General features: G+C 41.7%; 1 protein-coding gene across 11 annotated transcripts in view; it reads right to left on the bottom strand.

Moving 5' to 3' along the window:
• The window catches only part of PPP1R12B (protein phosphatase 1 regulatory subunit 12B), a 101,786-nt gene extending 84,536 nt beyond the window's left edge, over positions 1-17,250 (bottom strand). For all 11 annotated transcript variants that reach the window (XR_014549005.1, XR_014549006.1, XR_014549007.1 and 8 more), the window contains exons 1-2: positions 16,783-17,250; positions 126-256 (exon numbers count right to left, since the gene is read on the bottom strand). Coding sequence is in view for 6 of the 11 variants with exons in the window: in XM_083617344.1 (XP_083473470.1) it covers positions 126-256; positions 16,783-17,058 (407 nt within the window). In the remaining 5 variants the exon portion in view is untranslated. The remainder of the gene's footprint in view (positions 1-125; positions 257-16,782) is intronic.

The following is a 17,250-nucleotide window of genomic DNA, read 5'->3' as shown; positions in this document are numbered from 1 at the left end:
CAAAGGATACGTAACAAGAAGCATACATCAACCATTCATACATTCCCCCCTCACACTCACTTCTCTGAAAAGGAGGTAAGTCATTTATTATTTCCAGTATCCAGGTCACACTGAAACTCACTCACTCTGCTATGTTCAGATAGCCACAAGATGCAACCGCATGAAGTGGGGTCCAGCCCTCGTTATCTTGCTGATTTACATTGGCTCCGTATTCTATCAGAAACTTTACCATGTCCAGGTTCTCATCTATACATGCCTTAGGGGAAAGAAGGGAAGGGAAGGGAAGGGGAGAGGAAAGGAAAGGAAAGAGAGAGGTCAAGGTGTTAAAATTAGCAATCTACTACCGTTTTAACAACTGTAAATGATACCAGGGGCATCTCAACCATACTGAGCCTGCCTATCTTTCAGCCCCCCTCTGACATCTCCATAAGATTTTGCTGTCACTTCCCCACCTCCACAGAGCTGAACCCACCGTAAAGTGATCTTTCGGTATTTGCTTTAGGAATGGCATGAAATTCCACGGAGCAGGGAAAGGTTTGGAACATGCTGTTCCAGGAAAGCTTCAATGAAAGAGAATGTGTCAGCACACTCAATGGAATGAAATGTGACGAGAATTAAGTCAGTGAATCCCAAGCACGAATTCAGATAAATTCTCAGTCAAACAAATCAGAACAATTGCGGATTGGACACTTGTCCTCCTTGTATATCAAGCCACAGAAAAAGTAAAAGAATGTTGTACTAATAGCTTACCATGCAACCCTTTCATACTTGTCTTTGCTCTACCATGGTGAACACAGAGAAATATTTTGTAATGAGCAGATCAACATTATTTTGAATCTGTGTGGGTAACACGTTAATTATAAAAGGCAAAGATTGTAAAGAAAATTAAACAATGCACACTCTGGAGGGAAAAGTGTACTTTACAATAAGCCAAATTTACTTGGTGAAGCTAAGTTTACTCTGAACTCAATATAAGAACACAGTTGCCTAAAGAAGAAATTCAGCCTTCAGAACCTACACTACAGCTCCAAGGCATTCAGCATGAGGTTTCTTCATATTAGAAGTGAAGGGTGTGTGTGATTCACATTATAACCATTTCACCTTGCTCTACCACCTCGTCCCAGGGCTAGAAACGCTTCATTACCAAGCGGATCAGAAAATAAAAGTCAACGGAAAGTAAATACTTGTGTTGTTTGGTTGGTGAAGTCACACATTTTTTTATTTCAGAAGTTACTGTGCTCAAATAATCAGAGACTATAAAATAAAAATTAATGATCACATATATGGCCCCAGAAATGATCCTGTGGAGTTATAAGTTGCCACTTCCTTGATCCTAGCACCCTGTGACAATTTTACTAATCCTTGGCTCCAGCAGAAAGTCCACAACAACAAACATAATACATGGAGCTATGCATTGTGAATATGCTCACCCTAAAAAACCAGGTGTTTTTATACATAGAAAATCAGACTTTAACAATTCACAAATATCTGGTGATTATTCAGAAAATCTGTGTAAGCTGTAACATACTTTCATTGAATTTTTAAAAATGCTATAACTGCTTTTTCTTAACCATGAAAAAGCAATTTAAGTAAGCGTTAAGCAATTAAGTAAGCGTTAGATCCAAATACCTTTCTCATCCCAACCTCTCCCCAAATGTCAGAGACCAGGCAGAGGAGTACAACTCTGATGAGGAATGGTGGGAGCCTACCCCTCCCCCTGCTCATGGCCAGGATCCTGAAACTCCACAGGAGCAGTGGAGTAGTGTTGATCTGGAACAATGGTTTGCTGAGGGGCACAGTTTGGAGGACAATAGTTGGGAAGAACTGGGAGGTGAACAGCAAGAAGAGGAAAGGGAAGAGAGTGAGCTAGCAGACTCTTTCTCACTTGAAGATGTGCAGCCTCTCAGGAGCCCTCCTGAATAGAGCAGGGTGTGGTACAAATATCTGTAGTGTGGACATATGGACATTGCCCAAATTCAGGTGAAAGCACTTTATGTAACACCTGATCCAGCCACATTTCAATGTTTTCAACAACAATAAAAAATTTGTTCACTCTGAGCAAGTCATTAGTAAAGACTTAATTAATTCATTTCATAGATATGCTCTCAAATCTCTCTAAAACAAATTTCAAAATAGTTTCATTATAGCAAAGTTTCAAATGGGGAAGGGTAGCATGGCTCTGTCAGTGTTCATTACTAAAAGCCCAATGCTAAGATAGACATTTACATTGTCTAATCCAAAGATAACTGCAAATTTGGATCAAGATCATTACAATCTGGCTAACTGGCTACTGTGACATTTTTTAATCGCCCCGCTCAAACTTGTTTTTTGGTGCTATACACTTTAATTGTTCGGGGCCTGTGAAAGGCCTGATACTTCCAAGTTTTATTGAATCTCATGTTCACACATTAGCATGATTTGTAGCAATTAGATACCACGTTGATTTTTGGCACAAAAACGTTATTTAAAGAAATGTGTACAGTTTCATATTTATCATTTCAAGGGGAAGGGCAGTGAATAAGCAGTGTGTATTTCCTTCCTTCAGGTATCTCTTGATCAAATACCGAAAACAGGCAGTTTTCAATGGTTTGGATCCAAATAGAGAATGCACCTGGAGGTTCACTTGGGTTCTGAAGAAAAGGAGCAGGTAAGTTTATATCATATAAAGATAACAGCAGTTAGCAGGACTAAGAATTCAGGACCAAGCAGCCCACCACTACTTCCTTTAGCTAGCTGCAAAACCACTATGAGGTTATGGATAGAAAGAAAGAAAGAAAGAAAGAAAGAAAGAAAGAAAGAAAGAAAGAAAGAAAAACAGTGGGTTGGACCCAAACATACCCTATCAAGAAAGGAAAGTGGAAGCTTGTTACACAAGAAAAGTGAACTGTAATCCAAAAATGCCTCATGCATTTACAAGCCTTTCATTTAGGTTGCCAGATCATGAATTTACAAAGCGTACAAACACTAACAGCCAAGGCATAATAAGTTACTAGACTGCAAAAGAACCACTATGGTTGGGGCACATGGAATTCCCTCACTGCAGACCTTTCCAATGAATACCTGCATTCACTCTAGCTGCTAGGGCTTGCTTTGCAACAGGAACATATCTAAAAACTTTTGCCCCCTTCATCTCCCCACCACAACTGCTTCTAGCAATGGGATTGTATGTGTACAATGATGGGTGAGTAACAAATATCTTGAATTAAATAAACAAACAAATTCCCATGTCTCAATGCATCACATATGTGCTGCAACCTGGATCATACACCATGTCACAATTCTGCAGAGATTTTGTTGCTAGTAATACACACGAGTCTGTAGAACACTGCTAATTAATGAAGTAATTCTACCCAATTCTTTTTATCCAATCCAGTGTCTTCCGTCCACACTACAAAACATCTGTGGCTAACTATAGCTGCTCAGATTGGTCATCAGCCAAAGGAACTGCAAATGTCCCCCCTCCACACAAATTACTGGATTAACTGGGTTCTAAGAAAGCTTATGAGATCCAAGAAAATAAAAGCCTAGATTCCTTTGGATCGCTTACTGCCTTGGTCATAAGTAGTCAATATCCCACTTGATTCCTAAGGAATGGAAACTGGAGTGAAGACAAACAAAATTAAGTCCCCACCTGTTCCTGTAATGAATATACAATACAATAACTTGATTTGTGGATATAGTAGATTCCAAACATTAAACAAAACTGTAGTCCTATGCTTTAGAGGTATTTATTTTTAATGGTCATGTTTGAGCACTTCAGGGATTGATGTACACTATACATGAAGAGAGGACACAACACTTTCCTGGAATCTTGGGCATAAAAGTGTTATTAATTTTAGAAAACATTGGCTACTGTTTTTCCACATTTAAAATAGTGAGATGCAAAGGTGTTCAGAAGAAATGGAAAAATCAACTACTCATACCACTTAGCTACAACACAGATGTTTGGAAACTACTTTGGTTAATTCTTTATGGATCACTAAATTAGCACTTCATAACCTCTGTGGGTAAGATGCTTAAAAGCCCTCTGAATTAGAACTTGCTACATTTGCCCTTCATCACCATGCTTCAGTGAAGATGTGTGAACAAAAAGAGAACTGGCCACATAGTTGGCAATTATTTGAAGTCTCCAACACATCAGCTTGCACTGTTGGAGAGAAAAAGCATTTCAGTTTAAATATTAATATGTAGAGAACAACAACAATGGGTTGTCTCTTTAGCATCAGGTCGAAATTATGGATACAACTCTATTCCTTCTACCTTTTGCATTCTGATCACAGCGACCACAAACGGCTACCACACTATTGCTGACAAACAACTACACTAAAATTGTTTAATAAATGTTTCATTTGATTATCAAACCTTGTACATTTTAATTATAAGAATTGGATCCAGATAAACAGCTGCTCACTGAAGATTCCTTGGCCCAGTTTTGGAGTTCTACTACATCTTCAGTACACACTCACACAACAGACAACCCCATTCAGCAGGATCATCCTAACCTCAGGGAGGGTTTTTTTAGGGGCAGGAAAGTCACTTCCACCTGCCCCTGTGGATCCTCCTGCCTGAGGTGGTCGACTCACCTTGCCTCATGGCTGGGCCAGCCCTGGTGTCCAACCTAAAGACATCCAACCTAAAGACTATATACCTTAATCTATGCAATAAATACAATCCAAGTGGTTTCGGAAGCAGTGTCATTGGGTTCTATTTCTTCTTTACATTCATATCCCACACTCTCTCAGGATAAAATGGGAGGAGTTACCCCATTTTATCCATACATATCAATTCCTTGAATTAGGGTAGAGTGAGACACTGACCAAGGGTGACCCCCGTGAACTTCATGGCCTAGATGCAGATTTAGACCCCATGCTCCAAGTATAATGCTTTGACTCTCTAAATGTATATATCTGCAAAAATCTAATTTCTGATTTAAGTTGGGAACATCCATACAACTGGACCCACTCATCTGGATTTAACTCTCTCTCTCTTTCTCTCTCTCTCTCTCACTCACACACACACACCATAATAAAGCCACTGAAAGTGTGATATAATGGGGCTTGTGATTATCTCTGTTTCACTCAAAGAAGCAACCTCTTTATTTTAATTTGAATGGTGAATGGGCAAGCATCTTTCACATAAAGCAAGCCTCCCGACAGCTGAAGAGTGTCAGGGTTAACAGTGTCTGGGAGCAGACACATGAGTTCAAAGAACGAAGGAATAAAACTCCCAAAATAGCCTTGCAACTGTCACCACTAGCAATTGTCAGCATTGGAAGGTATGCCCTTGCCTTCATGCCCCACAGAGCTCACCACTCAGAACATTCATCAGAAGTAGCACTGCCAGAAAGTAGTCAGGTAAATCTCCGAACAACAACAGAGAGGAATACAGTTGTCAAATATTTTTTCAGTCTAGGCAGCTCTCAATGTTTTTTCAGGAGATAGTCAGAACTTGCTTCAAACATTTCCCAGGCACCCCTGCTGAATGTCAGTACACAGTCAATGGTTATATCACTATTGACACAATAGTCTTAGCCATCTCACACCCATTCTTTCAAAATGCTTCCTACTAGTCATCCTTCATATTACCTCCCTCTGCCAATGACAGGTCATTTATTACACCACTCAAATTGAAGTTCAGTCTCCCCTTAAAATGGTAATCACATACCTCATTGACATACAGATGGCTTATGGATATATCGCAAACCTTGTAACACTGGATTAAAATGCTATTGTTAAAATAAAATCAGTCAAGAATTTAATGGCACTGTGCCCAACAAAACATTTACCTTGCGCTTACAATTATTTTCAGCTGTATGAGCACAGGGAGGACTATTGTGGGAAATTCTTTCTATATGTTTGCATTTGCATGTTCAAACTTCACCCAAATCATACAGCACATATAAAATGAAACCTAGGATTTTCTCAGAAACTTGAAATCTGGTCCAAGGCTTGGACCCTCTCCAAACTTACTTTAGTAAGATAAAAATATGTGGTACAATTTTGTTTTCTGAAATATAGCTATTTTAATGCCAGCTACTTTGGAGCTTGTTTCATTAAACTTATGAGCAAAAGCAATGGAGACACCAGTAGGGTGTAGCATGCCTCAATGAGCTCAGCACCTGAGATGTGGGGGTGGTCAGCTTGTTGCCTCCTCCAAACTGGGTCCCAGACTGCAATACAATAAGCCCTCAACTTACACAGGGGTTATGTTTCAGAGATTGCACCTGAAAACAAAATCCTGTATAGTCAAAAGACATTGCGTGCAATGGCGGGCAGGTTTGCCATCATCTTTTTTCCCAGACGCCCACCCTCATTTTAAAAAAAGTAACTTTTTTTTGCCAAGTGATGAACCGTGTGCTCATTAGCCCTTAGGTGATGTAACACATTTCTGTTGCACTCTGAGCAGTCCATGTGCTCTAGAGAGTTCCCTATCATTGGAAGCCAGGCCACCTAATCTCAGTGACTATGTATTTTCAGTCCATTCATGGGTTTGATGCTCCTGGTATATATTGATGCATGTAAAACTGAATGGCATTTTCCTGTAACTTACTCAAAAATCCTATGACAGAAATGTCTATGAACTTCATGTATAACCGAAAGCAAACAAACATATTCAGAATATTGCTAGAAGCCCATGAGGGTGCACAGTTCCCTAAGTAAAAAAAAATGGTATCGTTTTCAAACACAAAGTACCTGACAAGATAAATGAGGCAAAGCTGTTATTAGTCTTAGAGACGGCAGAAATATTTTGGAGAGTCCATTTAGCAGGTGCCAATTTAACAGCACTTCCACATGCCAACACAAAGGGTTGTATCCAAACCTTTCCACCACGTGCCCCCAAAATGTGGTCTACAGGGTCCACTAACTCTCCAAAGCTAATTTTACAGGCACACAGAAGGCTGAAGGAGAAAGGAAGAGGAAGTTATGTTGCGTGCATGGAAGTCTTGTTTTAACTGACTATATATAAGCCACTCTGGGAAGGCTTTTGGCAGAAGAGCAGGGTACACATGCTCTAAATAAGTCTCTTGCACCAGTGGAGCTACAGTGTTTGATAAGGCCCTCAAGGAACATTTTATATTGATTGCAAGGATGGAAAAATATAATCTTGACCATCTAATATCTTATAAGCAGCTTAAATGACTGCTTTATTTCTGCAGTGAGCTCCTCATTAAATATTTTCCCAAACGTGTACTGTGAAATCATTTCTATTTGCCACTTCTGTATCCTTTAATCTTCTAGCTCTGCCGCTGAGCCATGCCAATGCCACAACATAACATTCTTCCCAACTGACAGTGAGCCTTACAGTTATTAGCAGCATGCTGCGATAGTTGCAACAGAATGAGAAGAACACTGCAGAACCCGAAACATTTTATTTCTAGGCTCATACAACAGGTGTTCAGTTGAAGATTTGGTGGTGGCGGCGGCAGCAAAAACAAGCTGCAAGGGAAACTTGGGGAATAGAGTACATGTGCATGGTGATCACGTGTGGCTGGGAAGCAAAGCTGTAAAGCTAACAGAAAGTGAGGGAATAGCCCATGAATAAATATGTTTAAGTTGTACTGATTTTTACTGCCACTAGCTTTATTTACTATGTTAGGAAACAATCCTAACTTCTGACTAGGGCGCAGAGCCACCAACACCTCTGCAACCCTGCAGCTCAGGGAGAAAGTGGGGGAAGAAGAAAGGCCTGTATTTGACTTCTCTCCAGTTTCTAGAATGTCACTTAGGATCCAGTGGATCTTTGGCCACCCCAACTTTCACTCATCCATTTCATTTCAGCGGTGCTTTTTAAAAGTCATTTTGAGTTGCCTATGGCAATAATAATAATAATAATAATAATAATAATAATAGCTAACAGTAATAAGAATAAGAATACTGCCAGAGGAAACACCCCTACCAGTAGTCTTCCAACAGCCTAACCCACTCCAGAAGCATATACCAGCATATACCATTGTTCTGTTTGCCGGTTAAGCTTTTTATTGTTGCCTTAATGTTTTTATTGGCTTTATTGTATAAGGTGCCCTGAGAGTATTCATATATCAGGACAGCATACAAAATAAAAATATATGTAATGAAGTCCAGAGATAGCAGCTAAGAGCTAGACATTTTTTCTCCTGCAGAAACTGAACTGTCAACCCTATAAGCAAATATATGCAGTTATTTTTCTTCTATTTGAAGGAGCAGGTAGACAGTGGGCCAGTAGTGGGCCACTGGGCAATTTCTAATGGGCTACTTAATGTATTCTAGAATTAGCATAAAGAAATACATATTACATTAAGTGCTGCTTGATCCTGAACATTCTTAAACTGAATTTCTACTATTGTCTAACTCCTTAAAAGAGCAATGAAACAATTTTAAAGCTGTGTCATTAGTGAACTTTAGAACTGACATTCAATAAGAGTGACAGTGCAGTCCAGATAGGTTATTTTGTCACTCTCTGCTGACTCACTCCCACTCACTGCACCTATCACCTCTCATGTGTGGAAGCTACCCTTCGCAACCAACAATAGGCTAATGCTTATATTTTAACAAGAATCAAATTATGCACAATGCCAAAAGAAATATAAGTTAGCACAAAGGCAGTGAACTGGTTTTCATATTCACACAAAACCATGATTCATACTATGTTCACAAACTGGTAGGAGCCCAAGCAAGACTTGATGTAGCCTTGACCTCTCCCCTCTCCCATGCACCTGGGAGAAGGATCTGTGCAGTGTTTAGCTTTGCTTTCAGACAATCTTGACTTGTTATTACAACCCAGTCATTGTGGTTTAAAATAAACTCTAACTAAACAAGCCAGCTCTGTCACACATAACTTAAACGCGGCTTGTTTTGAAACTGATCAGTGTTTTAAATCACAACCTCTGGTTCATACAGAAAGCAGAAGTAAATGTTGCAAAAGTACTGTTCCAAACTTGCAGGAGAGAGAATGGTAAAGCATGTGAGCCCAAAGTTTCACTCAAGCTGACGTGTGTCAAGTTCAATCCTGGATGGGCAGTAAAACTCCCACTTTGACAAATGGGAGGGGACCACCCACCTGTCCATCATCTGACATCATTATGATAGCAGATAATTGGCAGGTGGGCGATTCCACCCACCTGTCAATGTTGGCCCGTAGGCATGGGAGAAAAAGTTCCAGCCTACCAGGCCACGAAGGTCCCCCACCCTGGCTCATATGACTAAGAACATGACATCTGAATTGAATCAATGTAATAAATAAGGAATGACAGGAAGCTCATTATGTATAATCCCTCCTGCTCTCCCTATTTACGTAACGAGATTGACAAGACAGCCTAACTGGGTAAGCTATGGACAGGTACCTAACGATGGTACCATGCTCCAAATTCCAGGATGATGGCTCACAATGTTTCATATAGATGCTAAATAGCACAGTAAATAGCCGCTGAACAACTCAGCAACAGTCACTGATGCTACTTTCTGTGCTTAGAGGCAGCAGAGAAACTGCTGTAGTACAGTGTTTCCAGTCCTCAAAGTTCTTCCACAAGGACACTGTGGTCAATGGTGTTGAAATCTGCTAGGTGATCCAAGGAGAACAAACATGGCTACATTCACCCTCTCATCCAATTAATTAATCAGGATGACCAAGGCTGTTTCTAGGCCTGAAGCCAGAATGAAGTGTTGAAATGTGTCTAGACAATCTGCTTCCTCCAGGCATACCTGCAAAAAGACTGTCCACCACCCTCTCAATCACATTACCCAGAAAGGGAATATTAAAAGACTAGGTGGTATTTTTCTTGGTCCAGGAAGGTGACACTACCACTACTTTCAAGGTGGTTGGCATAACTTCCTCATGTAGTTAACCACCCCCTGCACTCATTCAATCAATCCCCTCTTACTAGATTTCACTGACCATGATGGGCAGGGATCAAGAGGGCATTTTGACCTCACACAAGTGTCCTTAGCATTTTTCCTTAATGTAGAACAGGAATCCAAAGTGAGTAGAAAGCAAAGACTATGCTGTATAATGGCTTTGCCAGCATCAGCAACATTTTTGGCAGACACCCAGACTGCACTCCTGAACCAAATACCTGAAGATGTTCTGTATTCTGCAGCATTGGAAAGTACAGAGCCAACACACAATCCTAAGTGTGCTTTTTCTTTTTCTTTTTAGTAATTCAGTAAAATGTCATAGTAATGAAGTCATTCGTTAAGTTATTAAATTGTGTCAAATATTTGCAGGAGTGTGAAACATTGAGAAGTGTTTCATATTCTGAAATAGAAAATACTTCATGAGAGCAGTTATTTTTCTCTCACACACCTAATTTCCATTTTTTTCTTTTGCAGACCTCAAAAGGGAAAGGGAGCAAACCTCATCCCCAGGGCTTTCACATTTCTGTCTTCTGCTCAATAACACAATTAAGAGCAGACAGCAGCCATTCAGATTGATTTTTTCCCCCTCCCAGCACAAAAGGTTTTGAGGGAAAACCCCAAGACACACATCAATGCCACATCACACAAAAAGAAATAAAGTGTTATGCTGACATTACAGTAACCTTCTCCAATCTGGTGCCCTTCAAGTGTTGTTGTACTGCCACTCCCATCATCCCAGCCAACTGGCCATGCTGGCTACAATGAATGGGAATTGGGAGCCAAACATCTGGGGGGTTACAGATGCCCTATCCCTGGCATACGGTGGCACAAGAAAGATTCTGAGCAGACTCTTTCTTCTAAGAAACGAGTGCATCTGCTGCTTCAAAGAGCTTGTACTCCAATCCTAAACACATTCAGGTTGAAGATTCAATATGGCAGCACATGCTACTCAATTGCACAGCTTCACTGCTCCTTTTGCTTAGCTAGTAATACAAACACTGGAGTGGCTGGCTTGGCTTTTTGTGCAAATCAGTGCTCATGGTTTCTCTCCAAACAAAACACATAAAGTAACACAATGCTAAGCCAGCTGCTTCAGGGTTTTGTTTCTTGACTAGGCAAAAGGAAGAGTGAGGTGAGTGTAGAAACACAGGGTGCTTAATCATGCTACTTGTTTGTGGTAAGACATGGTTTGTTTCTAAACATGGCTCACTGTTGCATGCAAACAGGGCTGGTAAGATACTCGTGAGACCTTTGTAGATCAAATTAAAGTCAAGACACTGCAAAGAAACAACAGTAGCTTAGAAGCCTAAAGTGAACAAGTTAAAAATAGAAGCCTGTTTTTCATATAGTCCGGAAATGGATGGTGAGCAGTTGCTGTGTCAGATCAATTCAGTACTTCAGAATATCCAAGAGCCAAGTTCAGTGAGGACCTGAAAGGCCACTGACACACAGAAGATTAACAGCAGGTGATCATTCTTCAGTCAAAGATTTCACTAATTTTGATGACAAATCCTGGTAAAACATGGAGGTTAACTGTAATTGGACCACTGCATATTTTTATTTACTGTCCTTAGGAAGCAAATTTGTAAATGTTGGTTGTTTTTCAATTTAAGTTTTCTGAATCTTAAATCCTTTACAAGTTACTATGCCCCAGATGTCACATTGTACCACTAAACAGAACTATGACATCCATGTAAGTAACAAACATTTTCATTTAAACAATAGCTGAGTCCATATCAACCTTCTAAAAAATATCTACAAAATATCTTTAGAATACTAAGGAAGAAAAGGGGATTGTTTCCATCAGCAGTTGGTGTGGCACCAATCACTAGCCACAGTTTCCCATTTCTTTTGATAGTGGGTACCAGAGCAATTGAGGAACTACTGCTGAGGAACTACTGCTGTAAAAAGATAGCTGCTATTGGTTGATATGAGGCAGCCATGGTACTGTCTCCTGTTCTTTTCTCCCTTCAAAAGTGGTGGAAAGACACTGCATGCCAGTCAATGAAGCCTGCTTTCTGGTATGTTTACTGACAGAAAGGAACACCCTCCTTTCTTCAGAATTCCAAAAATACAGCTCCTATCTACTTCCTTGTGTCAGGAACATGAAGGGGAGGCTAGTACATTGAGGCAGTGCCACAAAGCCAGTGTCCCAACCCTGGTATAGCTGCCACTTACAAATAAGTTATAGGGGCAAGGCAGGGTGGCCTAAGTGCCAGTAAAAGAATTCACAAGAGCAGAAAATATAGGGCAAACTGTGGTGCAAAAGAGCCCAATTTCAATCTTACAAATCTAGAAGTTGTTGCCCTACAGCTATTAACAGCACAATCCTAGGCATGTTGATTCAGAAGTTAATCCCATTAAGGTCATAATGGGATTTATTATCCAGTAATTGGGTCTAGTATTGCAGCCAAAGTGAATGTTTGAAATTAAATATTACAACTGGGCAGTACACCTCAATTTGAGATCAAGGAATGACCTCTAAAACACCAAGATCCAATCCAATGCAGGCAAACTACAAAACGTTTAAAAATTTCTAACTCAACTAGTAAACATAAAGCAACCAGGAGATAATAATGGAAGATTGATAAATCTAATAACTGAGATTCAGAAATAGACACAAGCTTGTCTTCAACAGCAGCTGATTCCAGTTATATAACAGAAAATGAAGTTGCAAGAAAAACTGAGAATTTCTTGCTAAATTAAAAAGGGCACCCCCTATCTAGTATTCCACAGAGTACAAAATAATGATCTATTTAAATCCACACCATAAAACTAATGTACACAGGATTTAAAAGCTGGAGAGGGGCAAGGGAAGGTCAGCAACCTTTTTCAGCTATGGACCAGTCCACCATCCCTCAGACGATGTGGTGGGCCGGACTATTTTTTTTGTGGGGGGGGATGAATGAATTCCTATCCCCCACAAATAACCCAGAGATGCATTTTAAATAAACGCAAACATTCTACTCATGTAAAAACACGCTGATTCCTGGACCGTCCGTGGACCGGATTGAGAAGGTGATTGGGCCGCATCCGGCCCACGGGCCTTAGGTTGCCTACCCCTGGGCAAGGGTCTCGTCTGGTACTGAAATGACATCAAGGCAGATTCCAAGCAAGCCTCCATGAAAAGAGCTTTCCAAACTCAGGTTACCACCACTGAGTAGGTCAACCTCCATGAGGCCATCTACCACACATAAAATGGAGGGGACATCCAAAAAAAAATAGACTCTGCTGAGAATGTTAGTATATGGGCAAGAAAACGTGGAGACAATAAGTCCTTCAAGTATCCCAGCCACAAAGCCCTAAAGGGCTTTAGTGGTCAAAACCACCTGTAAAATAACTAGAATCTATTAGATTCTGATAGCTTTTTAAGAAAGATATTCTCTGCTTGTTTTTATAAAGTGCTTCCATGTGACTACAGAAAACACTTGGACCGCTCATCACACACCATTTCTGACAGAGGCAGGAAGGAGGGGGGGGCGGGCAGAAGAAAATACACTAGGTATGGCAGCAAAGAATTCACACCAAACAGAAGAGGACATGGTGAGCTCTAATCCCAGCTTCAATGTCACAGAATGTGAGGTGTGGGCTTGCCAAGTATTAAAGCCAGTAATGGAGAGCAGCTAGCAGCAGAGTCCATGGCATGAAGTCCTTGTGCTCAGCCTGTTGCTGAGCCTAGCAGAGTCACAGTGAGGAGAACAATGATCAGCACAATATTTGGGGGTGGGAATATTTTCCAGATGATGTTCCCATATGATTCTGACCTTCTGAGGGATCTCAACCATAAAGCAATTCAGCACAACTGCTAAGTCCACAGAACAGAGTATGTTCCACGCCAATAGCTGAGCAGAAGGCAATACATAGCCCAGGGATCGCTTCCCTGAAATAGAATGGAATGATTTCCAGTTTACTCAAGATTGCACGAGATTTACGCCTACCTCTGTGGGATCACACAAAAATCCAAGCCAAGAAGAGGGATGACACCATTATATCAGTCACTTCCCCCAACTGGGTACAACACTTTATTTTCAGCCCACATGTAAGGCTGAAAGTCATTTCGAGAGCTTTCTAATATTAAGGAAGTGTTTGCTTGGCAAAACATAACAGTTGGCTAGGTGCAACAAAACACAGATCTTGTTCACATGTCATATCCTTTCAAACCTAATGCAACCAGCAGCAAAATCAGACAATTTTCCCCAAGAGCAGGCATAGCTCCATTTTTCTCAATTATGTTTTAAATACATTTGGAGATCACAATACTTTTAGTCTAAGAATTATCAAGGTGCTACCAAATTTGGTGTACCAAGAGAACATCACATGTAAGGCCTTAAAAGGATTTGACTATTTGGCAAGCTGTACTACTCTTCAGATTAAGATTTCTTACCTATATTAAGGATTCATTGAATTCTGCAGTTACTGGCAAACAGAACATTTAGTGCCACACTAGAAATCAGCAGCTCTTCATTTTTAAAACTTTTATGTAAGTATGTAAATATATGCTTCTTGGGCAATGAAACTCAAAGGTGAATAAGTAGTCATATTTCCACCAATCAGGGAAACCCTGACAACTGGGAAACACTAGCCTGTGAGCGCTCCAGTTGGAGAACATCCTTTACCAAAGGTGACATGGACTTTGAAGGCACTCGAACTCAGAACACAAGGGAGAAACGTGCTAAGAGGAAGGCATGCTTGGCAAATCCACACCGTGATCAACTCCTGTCCGGAAACCAATGTCCCCACTGTGGAAGGACGTGTGGATCCAGAATTGGCCTCCATAGTCACTTATGGACTCATTGTTAAAATCGTGTTTATGGAAGACAATCTTACTCAGCTACGAGTGATCGCCAAAGAAGAAGAAAAAGAATCAGGGATGCATTCCCTGCATGATTCCTTGACCATTCCCGTGCCCAAAATTATGCCAAAATAAGTACAAATGTGCTTATTATGCATAATTTATGCTTTTTCACATTACTGAAACTTTGTTTATGCTCTTCTGTACTTATCAGGATGGATTAAAAAGATCACACCAGTCTTCTTTGGGCACTGAATGAAACTTTTACCTATCATTTCAGGGTAAATAGCAGAAGAATATCAAGGCAACATGTTCTAGTCACTCACAGTATCAAACACTTAAATATGATTACATATAAATTCAGTTTGCATGACAAGTGAATCATGCATGTGTTATTTTGATATTTCTAAATGTCTTAAATGTTTTATCTACTGCACTATGAAGATGCTTTTGTCATTTTAAGAGTATCCTCCCAGGATACTTTTGGTACTTGCAGTACATTAGGGATTCTATTAATAGAATTCTGTGTTGCTTATCTCAGACCCTGGCACCTTGTGGTCTCTGTAAAGGTTGCCAAGAGAAAAGGTTTTGAAACTCAAAAGTATCACAGCAACTCTTATATGGAAAGCAGTAGCCAAATCATAATCTTGAGGTTACTGACAATGCTTCATAAATTAACAAAGAACAATAATAATTTCAGTAGCTTTCAATGCTTTAGAAGCACATTAAGCTGAAACCATGGCCAGGCCAAATATAACTTTTCTAGGAGCTTCTTAGTTTGTAATGGTATCTTCCAATGTAGTGTCCTGGTTTAGAACTCTGGAGAGTCGTGTAAGTGAAAGGGCAGAATGTAAGGAAGGGAAGTCCCTCTTATAAATAGCCGTGACAGATAATGTTTTTACTGAAGCATATTCTATCAAGTTATGAACTCTCCTGTAGGTCAAGACCGAAAAAGGTAGCTTAGTATTGAACAAATTCCTCAGGCAATTCACAATTTAAACTGTAAACATGAAACTTTAGTCCACACTTACCAAACTAGTTTGACCTTGCCCTGATCTTTTCTTTTTTTTGGGGGGGGGACTTCCAGCCAAGTCTGGTTTGCCCATATATTCAATCCTCTCTCTTTTTGGAGGAAAGAGGAGACAATGTAGGTTAAGACTAACTGAATTTATTTGTATGGTCTTATCTTCCCCCAGAGGATTTCTGGTAAGAGAATGTAAGTGTGTTCACAGTAAATGGCAGAACATTGCATTTGTGCTGCAACTGGAGAAAGAAAACACAATTTGGGTGGATATTGCTATCCAGATAGAAAACCCCTGCCAGAACGAATAAATGAGAAGAGCATGGTGCTGACAGAAAGCAGTAAGTTACAAGAGATACGGCTGAGAGAAGTGTGATTCAACTGGCACAGCCACAGAAAGGTTAGCTATGTTCACTGGCACAAGGACTTTAAAGGCTGCACTCAAGGAGAACAGAGGAGAAACTAGCTGATTTCAAGTTCCACTGATGCCCAGCATCTGCTGCAATGCCATCACCATGCGCCTTGCCATCCACAAGCAAAACAAGGCACTACTTGCTCTCCATCCTACAGTGCCCAGTGAGGGCCGGGGATGTGTCTGTAAAGTGAAGCCAGCTCTCACCTAAGACTACTTCCAGTAAAGAAAGTGCAGCCCTTCCAGAAAATTGGAGGGGGGAAAGGGAGAGAGGCAGATCCTGCAGGGTATGAGTCATGCCATGGATCCTTGGCACAACCCTGTGTGCACCACTGACTATTCCCACAAGGAATAATAGCGTTACTCCACCTGCGAAAGAGTCAATCCTAGGTGAAGAGGCAGGAAAATAAAAACTGGAGTGGTGGTGGAAGAGAAAAAAGGTGAAAGAATGAGGGAGAAAACTTTGATCCCAGTTCTCTAGAAGGCAGCGGGCAGGCTCTGTTGACCTGCCCTTCAAGCCTTCTTCTCTCCCCCATTCATCCTATCCATAGGTCATTACCCTAAAAGCAATGGGAAATGAGGCAATGCTATCATGCGTAAGGTGCGGGGGGACAGGAGGTGGGTGGAAGGGTCGGCCTTCCCCTCCCTCTCGCCCCCCCCACCCCCCAATCCCTGCCGAGGGGCTGACAGGTCGAGGGAGGGAGGGAGGTTCGCCTCCCCGGGATACCTGGTGCAGCGCCGTCAGCCCGTCCACGTTGGCCGTGTTGAGGCGGGCGCCGCGGGCCAGCAAGCGCTTCACCTCCTCGGTGTCGCCGCTGGAGCAGGCAGCCAGGAAGACGGCGCCGTCCTCGAAGCGGACGCGGGGCCCGCCGCGGCGCCGGCTCCGGACGGGAGCCGCCGGCTCCAGCTCGGTCAAGGAGCCCTTCCAGCGCTTCAGCTGCTCCGCCCGCCGCAGACGCGCCGACTCGGCCCGCTTCACCCCCAAGTGCCCCGGCTCAGACATGGCGGAAGCGCCGCTTGCTGCTGGGCCGCCGACACCGCCTCGCCGCTCTCGCTGCACCAGGGACCCTCGCCGAACGCCTCAGCCCGGGGAAGAGCGAACGGGCTCTGCCGCCATCTTTACAACTTCCCCCTGCCCGTCCCTCCCCCCTCGCCCGCAGCGCCGGAGTTGAGTGCGGCGCGGGCGCAGACGGAG

This window comes from Podarcis filfolensis (assembly GCF_964270895.1).
Source record: "Podarcis filfolensis genome assembly, chromosome: 6".
NCBI lineage: Eukaryota > Metazoa > Chordata > Lepidosauria > Squamata > Lacertidae > Podarcis > Podarcis filfolensis.
The sequence above is the reverse complement of the archived record's forward strand: the minus strand, read 5'-3'. Positions and strand labels throughout refer to the sequence as shown.